General features: G+C 36.2%; 1 protein-coding gene and 1 pseudogene across 5 annotated transcripts in view; both read right to left on the reverse strand.

The window, feature by feature from the left end:
• The window catches only part of LRBA (LPS responsive beige-like anchor protein), a 764782-nt gene that overhangs the window by 141320 nt on the left and 607233 nt on the right, over positions 1–16229 (reverse strand). For all 5 annotated transcript variants that reach the window (XM_054484859.2, XM_054484861.2, XM_054484860.2 and 2 more), the window contains one exon: positions 8795–8947. In XM_054484859.2, coding sequence (XP_054340834.1) covers positions 8795–8947 — 153 coding nt within the window. The remainder of the gene's footprint in view (positions 1–8794; positions 8948–16229) is intronic.
• LOC129035293 (endonuclease 8-like 2) lies at positions 15072–16067 on the reverse strand (annotated as a pseudogene).

Genomic DNA, 16229 nt, shown 5'->3' on the forward strand with positions numbered 1-16229 from the left:
ATGACTAAAAAGTTGGTTAATTTATCAGGAAGACATAACAATTATAAACATATATGCACTGTGATAGGCTGAAAAATGTACCCCTCAACCCCAGGAAGATATCAGGTCCGACTCCCTGGAATCTGTAAAATGCTACATTATATGGGAAAAGGTTCTTTGCAATGTCATTAAATTGAGGAATTTTTTTTTTGGAGACAGAATCTCACTCTGTCGCCCAGGCTGGAGTGCAGTGGCATAATTGCAGCTCACTGCAACCTCCACCTCCCAGGTTCAAGCGATCCTCCTGCCTCAGGCTCCCCAGTAGCTGGAACTACAGGCACACGCCTCCATGCCTAGCTAATTTTTTGTATTTTTAGTAGAGATGGGGTTTTGCCATGTTGGCCAGGCTGGTCTTGACCTCCTGACCTCAGGTGATCTGCCTGCCTTGGCCTCCCAAAGTGCTGGGATTACAGGCATGACTTGGCCTCAACTGAGGATTTTGAGATGGGAAGATTATCCTGATTATGAGGGAGGACCCTAAATGCAATCACATGTATCTTTAGAAAATGGAGACCGGGAGAGATTTGGCTATAGACGGAAAAGAAGGCAATGTGAAGACACAGGCAGACATCCTCTGGACGGAATGTGATACTGATTTCAGATTTCTGGACTCTAGAACTGTGAAAGAATAAATTTCTGCTGTTTAAGCCACCAAGTGTTTGCAGTAATTTGCTACAGCAGCTATAGGAAACTAACATATGCATTTAACAACAGAGCCCAAATATACATGAAGCAAAAACTGATAGAATTGAAAACAGCATTTGGAGACTTCAGTATCCCACTAGTAAAACAAAAACAAACACAAAAAAACAACTAGACAGAAAGTCAGCAAAGATATAGAATAGTTAAACACAAAAAACCAAGTCAATCAACTGACATCCACAGAACACTCAACAATAGCAGAATATCCATTCTTCTAAAGATAACATGAAGAATTCTCCCACAGAGACCCCATGCTAGGTTGAAAACAAGTCTCAATACATTTTAAGCAACTGAAATCATACACAGTATGCTCTCCAATCACAATGAAATTAAAAATAGAAAATACAGGAGAAAATTCGGAAAATACAGATTTGGAAAATACAGAAGGGGATTTTGGAAAATATTTGGAAACCAAGCAATGCACTTCTAAACAATCCATAAGCCAAGAAAGAAACCACAGGAATATTAGAAAATTGCATAAGCTGAATGAAAACAAGGAAACAAAATATCAAAATTTACGAGATACAGCAAAAACCACACATAAAGAGAAAATTGTAATTGGAAAACCTGATATTGGAAGAGAAGAACTCAAATAAAAAAACTAGTTTTCCAATTTAATAATCTGGTTAGAGTAAACTAAACCCAAAGCAAGCAAAAGGAAAGAAAGAATGAATATTAGAGTGAAAACTCAACAAAAGAGAACACAGCGACACCATAGAGGAAACCAGTGAAACAAAAAGTTGGCTCTTTGAAAAGACAACAAAATTAACAAAACTTTTTAGCAAGACTGAACTAGAAAAAAAGATAATACCAATTACCAAAAATCAGTATAAATGAGGTAATATCATTACTAACCTTAGAGAAATTAAAATGATAATAAGTCATACTATGAACAACTTTATAAAAATAAATTAGACAACTTAGATTAAATGGACAAATTCCAAGAAAGAAATAAATTACTGACATAGAGTCTAGAAAAAATAAAAAAAATCTCAATAGACCTATAAAAAGTAAAAAAACTGATTTGGTAATTTAAAATCTTCTCACAAAGAAAAGGCCATGCCTAAATAGCGTCAGTGGTGAATTCCACCAAACATTTAAAGAAGAAATAATACGTAGCCTTCACAAAGTCCTTCAAAAATATAGAGGAAGAAGGAACACTGCCATGTCTCATTCTATGAAACTAGTATTACCCTGATAATAAAGTCAGATGAGGATATCACAAGAAAACTACAAACTAATATTCCTCATAAATATAGATTCAAAAATCCTCAAAAGTAGTAATTCCTCAAGAAAATACTAACAAAACAAAAATCCAGGACATATCAAAAGAACTTAAAACATATAAGTGTAATATATTCGTGAATGCAAGGTTGGTTTAACAACCAAAAATCAATTTATATAATATATCATATTTCACTTTTTTGTTTCTTGCTTGAAAATCTTTCCCTATTCCAACATCACATAGAAATTCTCCTGTATTATCTTGTTAAAGTTTATAGTTTTACCTTTATATATAAAGCTTTAATATACTTTCATTTTGTTTGTGGCATAAAATAAGGTTCCAATTAAAATTTTTTTCCCCATATATCTGCCATAGGTTGAATTGTGGCCACTCCCCCCAAATTTTTATGTTAAAGTTTCAACCTAACAGCACCTCAGAAGGTGGCCTTATTTGAAAATTGGGTCATTACAGAAGTCTTTATTTAGGATAGGCCATACTGGAGTAGGGTGAGTCCTTAACCTAATATGAATGGTGTCCTTATTAAAAGGAAAAATTTGGACAGACAGACATGCATAGAGGGAGGATGATGTGAAGAGACACAAGGAGAAGACAGCCATATATAAGCCAATCAGAGGGCTAGAACAGGTCCTTCCCGTACAGCATTTAGGAGAAATCAACCCTGCTAAACCTTGATTTCAGACCTCTAGCCTCCAAACCTGTGAGACAATAAATTTCTGTTGTTTCCACCCAGATAATCATACTTTGTTACAGAAGCCCTAGGAAACTAATAAGATATTTATCTCAGAATCCTAAATTGAAAAGTCCTTCCTTTCCCCACAGTTCTGCAATACCAGCTCTATAACTGATGAGGTTTCTTTATATATCCTGGTCTATTTCTGGGTTCTCTGTTCACTTTTCTTGTACTACTTCTCCTTCCCTAATTACTATAGCTTTATAATAATTTTTGATATCTGGTAAAGCAAGTCCCTCTGAAATCTGCTCTTGTTCCCCAAGAGGATTTTGGCCATAATGGTCCTTTGCTCTTTAAAATCAGTTTATCATCTTCCAACAAAACAAAGTAAACCTATTGAATAGTTTTTGTATTTTTATATTGACTTTATAAATAAATTTGGGGAGAATTAACAATCTATCAATATGGTAAATCTTTTTTTCATCTTATTTAGGTGTCCTCCTTTTTTAACTAAAAATTTCACAGTAAATTACACATCACGGCTAAAAGCAAACCAAACAATAGTAATTTTAGACTCTTCATACCTATCTTCCTACATTCCCAGGGAATTTAAATCCAAAATCCAACCACTGCACTGGGAGTAAACAGGATGAAGACATGAGAGGGAGATAACCTCAGCTAACAATAATTATTTCCAACTGCAGCCACCACGGCTGTTTACATTCTTGGCCACATCATTATCAATATGGAAAATGAAAAGGAAACAATAACAACAACAAAAACAACAATTTGAAAAAAGCTTCTGGCATTTCAATTCCAAAAATTTTTTTTTTTTTAAATGTTGTCTGGTCAGTGGTCTTAAGAATGTCATTTCCCCACTCTTGTTCAGTGGGGGGCATGAGACTGTCTCTTTGCTGTCATCACTTGAGAAGTGTAAATTTTTCATTCAGAGAAAAAAATTATACAAGATTGCCCTAATTCATTCAGAGGTGTAAGATCTATAAAGGTTTATGTTGAATAGATTTAAATTTTAGCAATGATAGAAACAAATTTAGATTTTATTTCTTCATCAACCTTGTTTTTTCCTGTCAGGCAATACTATAAAAGGACAGCATCTCTTTTAATTTGTCCACATATTCTCTGATGATAATGGAAAGCTGATAGTATATTCATTTTATTTTTCTTTACCTTGTTAAGTGAGTACTATTTGTGTCACCATTATGAAATAGTAGAGGAGACAAAAGCTATAGAACATACACAAAAGTAAATGCGATTTTAACTGGTAACCTTAGGACAATTCAACAAGAGAACGCTTCCTTTGCTATATTAATCCCACCTCCAGGCCTTGAGAAGCTTTCTACTTCAACAAGGTATCAAAGAGAAGGTAATCTCCAAACAAATAGGGATATTGTCTCTTATTCATCGAATCTAATAGTGCTGGTCCATAAGCAAGCACTCAATAAATACATGTTAAATGAATGAACTATTATAATTTGAATCAATTATGTATATTATATATCCTTTGGCTAAAACAAAACGCTCTACTTTTAAAGGCCAACTTTTAGTGATTCTGCCCAGAGTATGGTTTTCTTTGACTCTTATTCAACATGAAACTTGAAGGTTATAAGAGGCAGTATAATATATAGGTCTAAACACTGACATTATATCTTAAGAGACAGATGATGGGCATTCCGAACTCAGAAATTTTTCTATTATGTGAAAGTATGAAAGCCTGTTTCTCATTTATATTTCTGATGCAGTATCTGAAATAAATTTTTTTCCTTGTTCAGGTAATAGTAGATAACAGGGACCAATCTCAGGGATATAATTAAGACTGCTTTGGTTTTACCCTGATTCCAACTGTTCAGAACAAAATATAGTTTACTTCTCTGAAAAACTAATGAAATTTAGGTGAGTTTTCCTTCTAAAATATGTAGGATATTATCTTCTGTTCATAAGCCCATCCACTTAGCCAGTTTTCCAATCCTACATTTAGATCTTCATTACTTACAGAAAACTGAGGATAAGAGTCGTTGGGTGAGACAGTAGTTACAGTCCTCTAACACAAACAGAGAATGCAGCATTACTGGTTCACTACCAAAATCATGCTCCTAAAAATATCCTATCCTCTTGAATTAACAACCAAATACTTAAAAAAGACATGCTGGGTATCTTAAAATGAGTATGTCAGTTAATTAATTCTCTGATCCCCTGCTACCAACCAAGTATTGTATAATCTGTTATCATTCACTGTCCTATAGATCATCTGTTCTTGGTGCTGGTTTGTTCCAGGAAGAGGGACAGCTGCAATACTATATCCCTGTTCAACCTGAGGACCATCTGACTTTAATTGTAACACACAGCTTGATGTGGCTCTGGCTATGAGAAGCCGAAGTATCGTCTGTAATAATCTGGAAAAGCAGAAACCTGCCAACAGAGGGCTGAAAACAGGGATTGTGCTGTCTGGCTGCCTGACGGGCTGCAGGAAATATGATTAATGAGTAAGGTATAATGATATCAGGAACCCGATTAGCACCACAAAAAGGTCACAGATCAAAGTAGTATGCATTTCATGAGCTGCAATCATTGCATAAAATCTGTGGACTTGAAGTGGTAAACCAAAAAGAGGAGGGGGATGAAACTCTTATGTGACAATATGCTAACCAATACATAAGATACCATACTAACAATTTAGTCACTTGTAGAAAGTTAAAAAGAAATTACAAAATGAATCAATATAGACTATATTGTAAGGAAACTTTGTTCATCAGAGGTGTAAAATAAATATTTGGAATGAATGAATGAGGTATTAAATTCTTTCATAAAGGCACATATATGTAAAATCAAGTATCTTTCCTAATTATGAATTAAAATGACCAGATATACAGTCAACTTTAAACTATGTTTGCATTTGAATTGCAGTGATTTTATACACAGTTCTGTTTAGGAATGTAAGCTAATTCAGAGTCTAAACAATGAAGACATCTATAAAACTCAAGCAGTAGGAATCACTGAGAAAAATATTAAGTAAACTTAATAATAATGTTATAACAAATGCACAGTTAATACTGCAAAATATTATCTGGTATACAACTTTACAATCATGTCCAAGTTTAGAGCGTGGGTAGCCAAAAGCATTTGATAAACCACAATCTTCTTTTCCTTAGTGCCCTTGTAAACCTGTCCCAAATAGACCTGGCTCTTCTGAGGTGAAGGCAGTGAGGGTAGAGATGGGAGGTACTGTCAGGAGAGCGGCTTTCCTTAACTTATACAATTAAATTTTTTAATTGTCAAAATGTTGGTGAAAAACTTAATATATAACTTATTCAAATGTTTCTGCCTTTTAGAGCTCCTTTAAAGTGAAGTAAACATACTAACAAACTTCTTTATATTATTAATAATACTAACTATGGTAATGATTAACAGAAACTGATTCTCTTGAGACTTAAAATTTCAAGTCATATTTGAGAAAAAGTGTGTCAATAAAAAAATGATCAGAACATGATTTTTTCTTAAAAGTATATTCACCAATAATGAGGATATTTTGTATCTTTTATTTATTGTATAAATATTTAATATCTAATATTTAGTTAAAACATTTTTTAAATCGTGATTCAAAAGACACCACTAAAAAATGAAAAAAAAGCTAGTTAAAAAATATTTTCAAAATACATGTTGGACAAATGACTTTTATGGAGAATACACAAAGATCTCTTACAATTCACTAAGAAAAAGACAACGCAATTTAAAAATAGGCAAAATATTTGAATGGATACTTCACCAAAGAATATATATATATATGAGTAGCAAATAAGTCGGTGAAAAGATGATTAACATTTTCGTCATTAGGATAATGCAAATTAAAATAACAATGACCTACCTACTAGAATGGCTAAAATAAATAAGACTGACAATACCAAGTCTTGTTAAGGATATGGAAAAACTGAAACTTCATACATTGTGGGAATACAAAACGGTAAACATTTTTATTATATGACCCAGGAATTCCTAGAAATCTACCCAAGAGAAATAAAAACAGATGTCCACACTAAGACTTACATGCAAATATTTATAATAGCCCAAACTAGAAAAAAAAGTCCATTAACTAGTAAAGAGATTTTAAAATGTGATATCTATAAAATGGAATACTATACAGCAATACAAAGAAATTAACTACTGATATATGCATAACATGGACGAATCTCAAAAAACATCGTGCTAAGTGAAAGAAGACAGGCATAAAAAGACTACATATTGTATGATTCCATTAATATAAAATTTCTAGAAAAGCAAAACACAGACAGAATCAGTGATTGCCTGGAGCCGGCAGTGGCAGCAGAGGCTGACTATAAAGAGGCCCAAGGAAACTTTTTGTACTCGTGAGTGTTCTAAAGCTGGATTGTAGTGGCGGTTACATAACTGTATACACTTACTAAACTCCTTGAATTGCATACTTTAAAAAGTTGTATTTTATTATATATAGATTATACCTCAGTGAATTTGTTTTAAAAGAAAAATCACTGAAAGAAAAAAGTTGTAGTATGAATATACCTTCTATTCACTTTTGTGTATCCCTGGGGAAAAAAAACACGACCATAGACACCTGCTGCATTTAAAGGTTTGACATTTCCTTCAGTATCTTTCAGAGCAAGCTTAGCGTCATCTCTCACTTTAATCACAGAAACTTTGTGAGAATCTTTAAAAATTCTTGGGGTAAAAGTAAAATGCAACATGTTCCATAAGACTGTGATACAATAATATTATTTACTATTTTCTGAGTGCCTACTATAAGCCAGAGAATATTCTAGGCATTTTACATACATAATTACAATTGTTTACTCATAATTTCAAAATTACAAATGAAGAAACCAAGGCTCAGAAAGGTTAAACTGCTAAGGTTCCACAACCAGCAATGTGATTGATAAAGGATTGGGAAATCTGGTCAGATTCTAAAGCTTACATATTCTTTCCACTCCCCTGCATTGTTTCCAGCATATATAGAATCCAAAATTTCAAAAATAATGAGACTGTAATAGGATCTGGAAGATAGGATTAATTGTTGGTATGAAAAGAAAGGAATGCCACATTAAAAAAATGCAATAATTTTCCTTTTTTACATGTGAAGTAAAAACATAATGCAACTGAGATTTCACTTTTAATGTAGAGTATGGTAAACATTCTACTTTTATTTTTTAAATTTATTTTATTTTTTATTTTTTCGAGACGGAGTTTCACTGTGTCACCCAGTCTGGAGTACAATGGCATGATCTCAGCTCACTGCAACCTCTGCCTCCCAGGTTCAAGCAATTCTCCTGCCTCAGCCTCCCAAGTAGCTGGGATTACAGGCGCCTGCCACCACGTCCAGCTAATTTTTGTATTTTTAATAGAGGTGGGGTTTCACCATGTTGGGCAGGCTGGTCTCAAACTCCTGACCTCAGGTAATCCGCCCACCTTGGCCTCCCAAAGTGCTGGGATTACAGGTGTGAGCCACCGCACCCGGCCAAGATTCTACTTTTAAATACTAAGAATAAAGCTCCCTGATTCCAAACTTCTGTGAAACTTAAAAGGCAAAAAGGAAAAGTCATATTAGTGTCTCAAAAATAATACTGAACCCAGATAATGAAGGACACTAAAGAATCCACTAAAGAGGATACTAAAGAGTTGTTTGTAAGCACAAATTCAATGTGCTTTTAACATTTTCATATTCTCAATATTACACGAAGATTTCCTTCAAATGACAGATACAGGACATAATTTGAAAATCTTGTTTCTATTATGAAAATGTGCAATGGCCTTCTAACCTGGAATACAAAATTATGTTCCTTTCCTGGAAAGAGAAGCTCATATTTGGAAAAACTTACAATCCCAATTTCACTTCTAACTTTCGCTTATAATTTTGAATCATCATGTATATATGAATGTAACTTAACTTCTGCATAAAATAAACTATTATATATCAATTCAATAACATTTCATAAAGTATATACAAGGATTCTTGAGCTATTATGTCACTTTCAGTTAGTCCTATCACCTACAGCTTTGTCCAGAAGAGCAAGGGTTAATGATTATACACCAACACATGAAAGATGCTTTGAGCAAAAGCTCATGACAGACAGAGTAGATGATTACTATCTTACCAATCTGTTTATGTGAACAAATTCTTCTGAGGTTTTGGCCCAAGGAGGAAGTTCGACATCAGACACTACTGTCCCATCATCCATCACTCCAAGATTATAATTATTGAAGTTGACAAACATCTCAGGGAGATAATAAAATTCAGGGATCAACTCCTATATAAAAATAAAAGACAGTGTGATATTATAAACTGTAGGATACTGACTAGATATTCAAAAAAAGGACCTGATCATTTTCTATTGTTCAGAAGAACAAAATAAACACAGGGAATTTTTTTTTCTTTGCATATCATAGCCCTGTCACAGTTTCTCATAAGGTAGACAGATCCTATCCAACCCAATTTAAATAAGATCTTACTGGTATAAATAGCTTTCATAGGCTTTCCTTCATGACATGTCTCATAACCTCAAAACTCTTAAATACAAACATTTTAGTAATAACTGAGGTTTGACAAGATATAAACATAAATTACCATGCTATAACAATAATGACAACCTAACTAGATTTTTTATGAGGTATATGGAATTTTTGCCAGAAAAACCCAAAATCTTTCTAAGCATTAAAATGCCACTGTCTTGGTCTCTTCATCAACCAGGAAGATAATTTACTACAGTTTAGCCATGGTTTGTCAGTACCTTTTCCTCACATTTCAAAACGGTCAAGTTTAAAGATACCAACTCTGATAGAGGATCAAAATTTAAAATTAGTCTAGAAAATGACTTGTATGAGAAACTGAGTAAATTCAATATGTAACTTTAATAATGACATTTAATAAGCAGAAAAATGCAGCTGTTTAGCCTTTTGTGCGTAATAAACCCCATATATAACTATTTCAGAGGCTCTGTAGATCAGACTTGAAATCCAGTCTTGACATGGGTCAGTGGTTCAGTGGTCTTTCAGATACCCCCTCAGGGCCAGCTATGGCAGGCCCGGCTTTCCAAACAGTTGAGTAAAATAGGGAGGTCATCAGATTTTGGACAAGGTCAGTATGAACTTGCCAGAGCAGAGAAAAAAAATCCAGCAGGAATTAAGCTATTATCACCTCTATCATCCATGTGAAATGTTGTCTGACTTTGAATTGTACATCCTTTGTTTACAATCACAATAATTAACTAAGCAGGGTAGAAATGAGCTTGTTCTCCTTCCAAATGGCTGACAACCACCTGACCATTAGACTTAAAAAGCATTTTAACTGAACAATTAAAAAAAAAAAAAGACCTTGTTTAAAGCTTAGCTATAAATAAAATTAGGCTATAATCACACAAAAATTTTAAGATTCTCATCTTCAAAAACAATGTATATAATTCTAATTGACAAAAGAGGAAAATGCAGATGTGTGTTATTTTATGAAGCAAAAAGCCATATCCAATTTGTCTGAGCTAACACTTATTGCATGGTATGAGTCATACTCTCATACCATAAATAAATAAACTCTTAATAAACCTTATTAAATTTAATCTCACAACCACTTTACAAGGTAAAGTATCAATCATTTCTACTTAAAAAATGAACTAAGGCTCAAAAAAGTGCTTTGTCCAACGTTACCAGTTGATATATTATAAATATGGAAGTTGGACCAGGACTTGTTTAACTGTAAAGCCTGTGTCCTTAGTCATCAAATAAGCCTGGGTTCTACTTACATAGTACATGCAGTGCTAAACATTTTAAGTATAAGTTTTTAACTTATATACAAAGTGATTTTTAAAAAAGGAAAAGAAACTCTAAACTTTTAGCATTTTCATGATGAGAAAACAACTGGCTATCCTGAATACATATATCTTTCATATATATATATTTATCTCTCTATATATAGCAATTGTTATATAAATAATTAATTGAAAAAGAATTTTTGTAATGTGATTTATCCCAATAAATCACTATATAATTTTCTAGTATTAATTGCCAAAGTGTGTATTCAATTAATTTCCAGCTTTGACAAATTTTACCAAAATATGTTATTTTCACTTCATAATACTTGTGCTACTGAAGATGAATGTTACTATTCCCAGGCCTTGTTTTACAGTAAAGAGGGATGAACATGCTTTCCTTGTTCATTGACAATCAAAAGCAGCATTTGCTTAATTAAATACTAATTATTCTCATTTCAGTAATACCCGCTGCCCACTTCCACCCCCATTCACACTCTATCATGATTAGAAGATAGTGTCCTTCTTTTGCTGGTTATACCTACCATGCTCTTGTTTTATAATCCTCCTAGATTCAAAACAATAATTATAATGGATGAATTTTAAGTGCTAGTTTTCCCCCGAGTTTTAAAATTTGAGAGATTCGTCATTTCTATTGTAAATTAGAGATGCATAATAAAATATACCTAAATGCATAGTAAAAATATACCTAAAAAGTACTCTTACCAACACCAATTTGAGGAAGCACAATGGAACAAATGATATTTCATAGCATTTGTTACAAAAATGAAGTTTTCAATCCTTCTAATATATAGCACCAAAATATTATGATTTTGTATATTTGTCTGTATCTTCTACATCTGTTATTTCATTCAGGTTACTCAACAAATTGACAACAAATTTATTTGCTCAAAACAAATATTCTCCACAAGTTTTTTTTGTTTTTTGTTTTTTGTTTTGGTTAAGAGACAGGGTCCCACTCTGTCACCCAGGTTGGAGTACAGTAGTGGCACAATCATAGTTCACTGTAACCTCAAACTTTAATCGATCTTTCCACCTTAGCCTCCCAAGTGGCTAGGACTATAGGAATACACTACCATGCCTGGCTAATTTTTCAATTTTTTGCAGTGACAGGGTCTGGCTATGTTGCCCAGGCTAGTCTCAAACTCCTGGCTTCAAGCAATCCTCCCCAAAATATATTTTATTCCTGGCCCAATTTATTTTTAAATACACATTTAGTATGAATTATTATGTTACTTTAATATTGACACCTTAACCTAAATATAAATTCAATTAGTTAAACTAGAAATTAAATGGAGCAAAACCACCCATAAAACTAACAAGAATTTTTAAATAAGTGATACGAAGAAAGCAATTTCAAACTTTCAAGTCTTTCAGCTACATAATTTCTATCATGCTGGGAAGAAGGTAATAACCATCAGTTTCCATTTAATTACTATTGATTTTGTGATTTCCTAAGGAAACATTTTATGTAAATTCTGTACAATGGGCATTGTAAACATATTTCAAAATTAAAAATTTAAACACTAAAAATTAAAAATTAGCTTTCAACATTTCACTTAAAATTTATCAAGATATGTATTTGTGTTTTACTCTATTTTTTCACCTCTCACTCCCTTCACCTTTAATTTTAAGAGTAGACAGGCATTTCCTTTCTCAAGAACATTTGCAGGGTCCAGAGCAGAGGCCTCTTGAAGGCATCTTTCTTTTCTGTCTTGTGTGAATCTCTAAGCAAACAGAGAGTATGTGAGGTATCTAGGTGAAGGAGGAGTCAAATGTTAGTATTTTTAAAGAGAGAGAAGCCAAACAGGCATAAATTTTTTCCAAGAGTAGGGAAGCAAGTTCTCAAAATCTACAGTCAGCATTTTTTTTTTTTTTTCCAGCCTGGGTGAAAGGAGAAGGGATGAAGAGGTTAGGCAGGAATCCAGAAGATGGGGAATGGTGAGAGGGTCACTATATGCCCATACAGTGCCTCTATGTGAAATATAAGAAAGGTAACACCTCTAGGCTAATGTAGTCCTAAGAGAATTCAGTTTCATAAATGGAATAAGTACAGGCTGGATTTTAGCTTCTGTTCCTTCTCTCAATCAAGTGCCGTTTCATGAAGAACAATCTGCCTACTGTACATAGTGGCCCCATGCATGGTGCACATAGGGAAGCTAGTCCCTTGGCACCATGGCTTTTGGCATCAGCAAATATTTTCTAACACTAACTTGGTATAATCATCAGAGCTGCTTGCCTCCGAAAGACCATATGTATCTTAGACAATAAAGATATGACTAATGAAGAAAACGATGGACTAAAGATGTGAAGGCTAGTTTTCTAGGTATCACATAAGCCTGGATTCTCATTCAAGCCTTGAGAAAAGAAGGTCCCTGCTCTACCAATCTAATAACTATGAAGGAATTTTTCACCAGCCTAATATGAAGAAGGGCTGAGTTCAAATTAGGATATTTCTTGTACACTTGAGTTGGTGGTTATAATTTTATACCTATTTCAATAATGGTAAAAAGTTAGCAATATATTAACCGATAGTATCTTTTTTTTTTTTTTTTTTTGAGATGAAGTCTTGCTGTGTCACCCAGGCTGGAGTGCAGTGGTGCAATCTTGGCTCACTGCAACCTCTGCCTCCTGAGTTCAAGCAATTCTCATGCCTCAGCTTCCTTAGTAGCTGAGATTATAGGTGCCTGTAACCACACCAGGTTAATTTTTGTATTTTTAGTAGAGACGGGGTTTCAGCATGTTGGCCAGGCTAGTCTCAAACTCCTGACCTCAGGTGATCTGCCTGCCTCGGCCTCCCAAAGTGCTGGGATTACAGGAATGAGCCACCAAGCCCAGCCATGATAATATATTTCTAGGCCAGGCACCATGTTAAGGCCTGTAATCCCAGCACTTTGGGAGGCCAAGACAGAAGGATGGCTTGTTTCCAGGAGTTCAAGACCAGCCTGAGCAACATGGCAAGACCCATCTCTACAAAAAAATTAAAAAATTTAGCCAGGTATGGTGGCATGCACCTGTGCCTGTAGTCCCAGCTATTTGAGAGGCTGATGTGGGAAGACTGTGAGTCCAGGAAGCTGCAGTGAGCCGTGTTCACACTACTGCACTCCAGCCTGGGTGACAGAGCGAGACCCTGTCTCAAAAAAAAATACATATATATTATACATATATGATATATATATATATAAAGTATATATACTATACATGTATAATATATGTAATATAAATACATATATTATACATATATAATATAAATATATACATATATTATATATAAAAAGTATAACATATAAATATATGTCTTTTTTGTATATATTTATATATACATATATACACACATACCCAAAATGCAGGAAGAATTCGGTATGGGCAGAAATACAAATAGAATGTAAATGTTATTTCTTATTAAAATAATAAAACTCATAAGAACACCTCTTAATTATTTGATTTAAACCTTAGGTAGAAATGAAGGGTGATGTAGCACATCATTATCACAAAAAAGAAACCACATTTATTTAGTTCTTATTCTTTTTTTGTTTGTTTGTTTAACAGAGAGCTTCAGTTTCATGTCACTGTCCTAGCTTCATCTACCTGTTGCCAACAACCTGAAGGAGTTTCTCCATAGCCCTTGATTCCTGAATTGTTCAACATATCAACAGCAACAGTCACAAATACATTGACTTAAGGAGTAAACAAGCAGCTTTTCTCTACAGACGACTGAGCACCCCAGGAAGGCATAGCTCTCTGCTCCACCCCAGCCTCTTGGTGTCTGTGTCCAGCAGGAAGGACCTGGCAGGAGGCTGAATCCAAGCACTGCTTTCAGGCCACTCTATTCTCATCCCTGGATCCTCCAGGGGAATAAGGAAAAAAAAAATGACTGTTTTCCTGCTTTCAAAATGGAGGGCCTTAAAATCAACCAAAGTTCCAGAACAAAAACAAAACACAGGAGCTGGCTGGGTGCACTGGCTCACACCTGTGGTCCCAACATTTTGGGAGGCCAAGGTGGGAGGATCGCTTGAGTGCAGGAGTTCAAGACCAGCTTGGCCAACATGGCAAGACCCCATCTCTACAAAAAAAGTAAACAAAAATCAGTCGGGCATCATGGCATATGTCTGTAGTCCAAGCTACTCTGGAGGGTGAGGTGAGGACTGCTTGAGCCTGGGAGGGCAAGGCTGCAGTGAGCCGAGTTCATGCCACTGGCACCCTAGCCTAGGAAACAGAGTTAGACCTTGTCTCAAAACAAAAACCCAAAAAACCCCCCATCATCTGCAAAGCCATGTTGGGACTACAACTATTTCCCATAGGCTTTCTTCTTCCTTGCCCCATTGACTTCCAGAAGGATTTCCCCTTACCCATCAACATGACTTTTCTCATCTTTCACAATGGCGCAATTCAATAGGAAGAATTAACAACTAGAAAAGGAAGAAAAAAAAAAAAATCTAACCCTATGAAAACTCTGCCTTCAACACAACTCCAGGGAGATGAACATTATAATACTGGCACTCCTGACCCACACTATCCTCTGCACCCCGTCCCTGACCACATCCTTCTCTCTGGACACTTAGACATCAGGTTCACCAAGAGGCAAGGTTCCATGAAGAGCACCCTGAGTTCCTTAGAAGAACTGGTACTGCTCCGGCTCCTCTAACAACCGAGGCTGGCACTGTGGGCACCACCAGGTGAGCCTCTGGAACCCACCTGAGGGCCCAAAGGGCTTCTTCATGACCTGGTGGCCAGCAGGGCACTGTTCTTTCTGGTAGACCTGCATGTGCTGCGGTTTGCCCTGGAATTTGCCCTGCAGCCAGGCTGTACTGAACTCCACCACGTGATCCACCAGGGCCTCCTAACGTGGAGGCACTCAGGATTGAACCAAGAGAAAGGAGATGGATGCCAGCTCTGTACAAGACTTCATTCTTAAGGATGTTCCCTAGCCCTGAGAAGTATTTCTGGTCCAATGGTGTATAACAGACAAGCTGAGCCTGGCCTAGAGCTTCCAAGGCTTGCCCTCAATGGAACTTCCCCAGAGGTCACACAGGTGAGTGTGACCTCTGGGGAAGAGCTCCAAGACATCTGACAATTATAAAATGCCAGGAAACCACCACCACCAAAGTACAGGACCAACCTCAGGGCAGGGTCCCTCCAGTCCCCCCTTTTTGGCTTTCTTGGCTCTGGAGAAGTCGTTCACCCAAACGCTGCCAAACAAACAAGAGCTGACACGCAGCCACCTCCCAGCATCTCCTGTAGGGGTGTCTCCCTTCAAACATTCCTAATCATCCTCTCCCTGGGGGACGAGCTCTGTGGACCGTGAGGAGGTGTCAAGGCTCTTCTGCCCACTGGGCTCCCGGGCCTGCTTTGAGTTCGCAGTCCCTTCCTTCTGCGCTTCTTTTTGTGGAGGCTCTGGCGGTGGGCTGTTGCCAGCGGGCCCCATTTCTTCATCTGGATCAAATCTAAGCAATAATTTCTTTCCATGGACCTGGGTGTCCTGGAGCCACAGAGACTGGAGGCTGGTGGGCTATAGCTTCTTACTGTTGCTCCCTGTCTTTACCACCTGCTTGCCCACAAAAGGAGAGACCAAATGGTGAAATGTCCTCACCAACAGCCCTTCTGGCATCCCAGCTCCGGGTGGGCAGCCCCTTGGCCCGACCCAGCACCACTGCACGGCCCGCACAGCAGCTCCAGCACCAGGCGGAGATTTCTCAGCGCCACGGCACACACGGGCTCCGTCCCCCTAGGGGACGCCCCTGTAAGTTAGTTCTTACTCTTTAGAGAGAAC

Source organism: Pongo pygmaeus, chromosome 3, assembly GCF_028885625.2.
Source record: "Pongo pygmaeus isolate AG05252 chromosome 3, NHGRI_mPonPyg2-v2.0_pri, whole genome shotgun sequence".
Classification (NCBI taxonomy): Eukaryota; Metazoa; Chordata; class Mammalia; order Primates; family Hominidae; genus Pongo; species Pongo pygmaeus.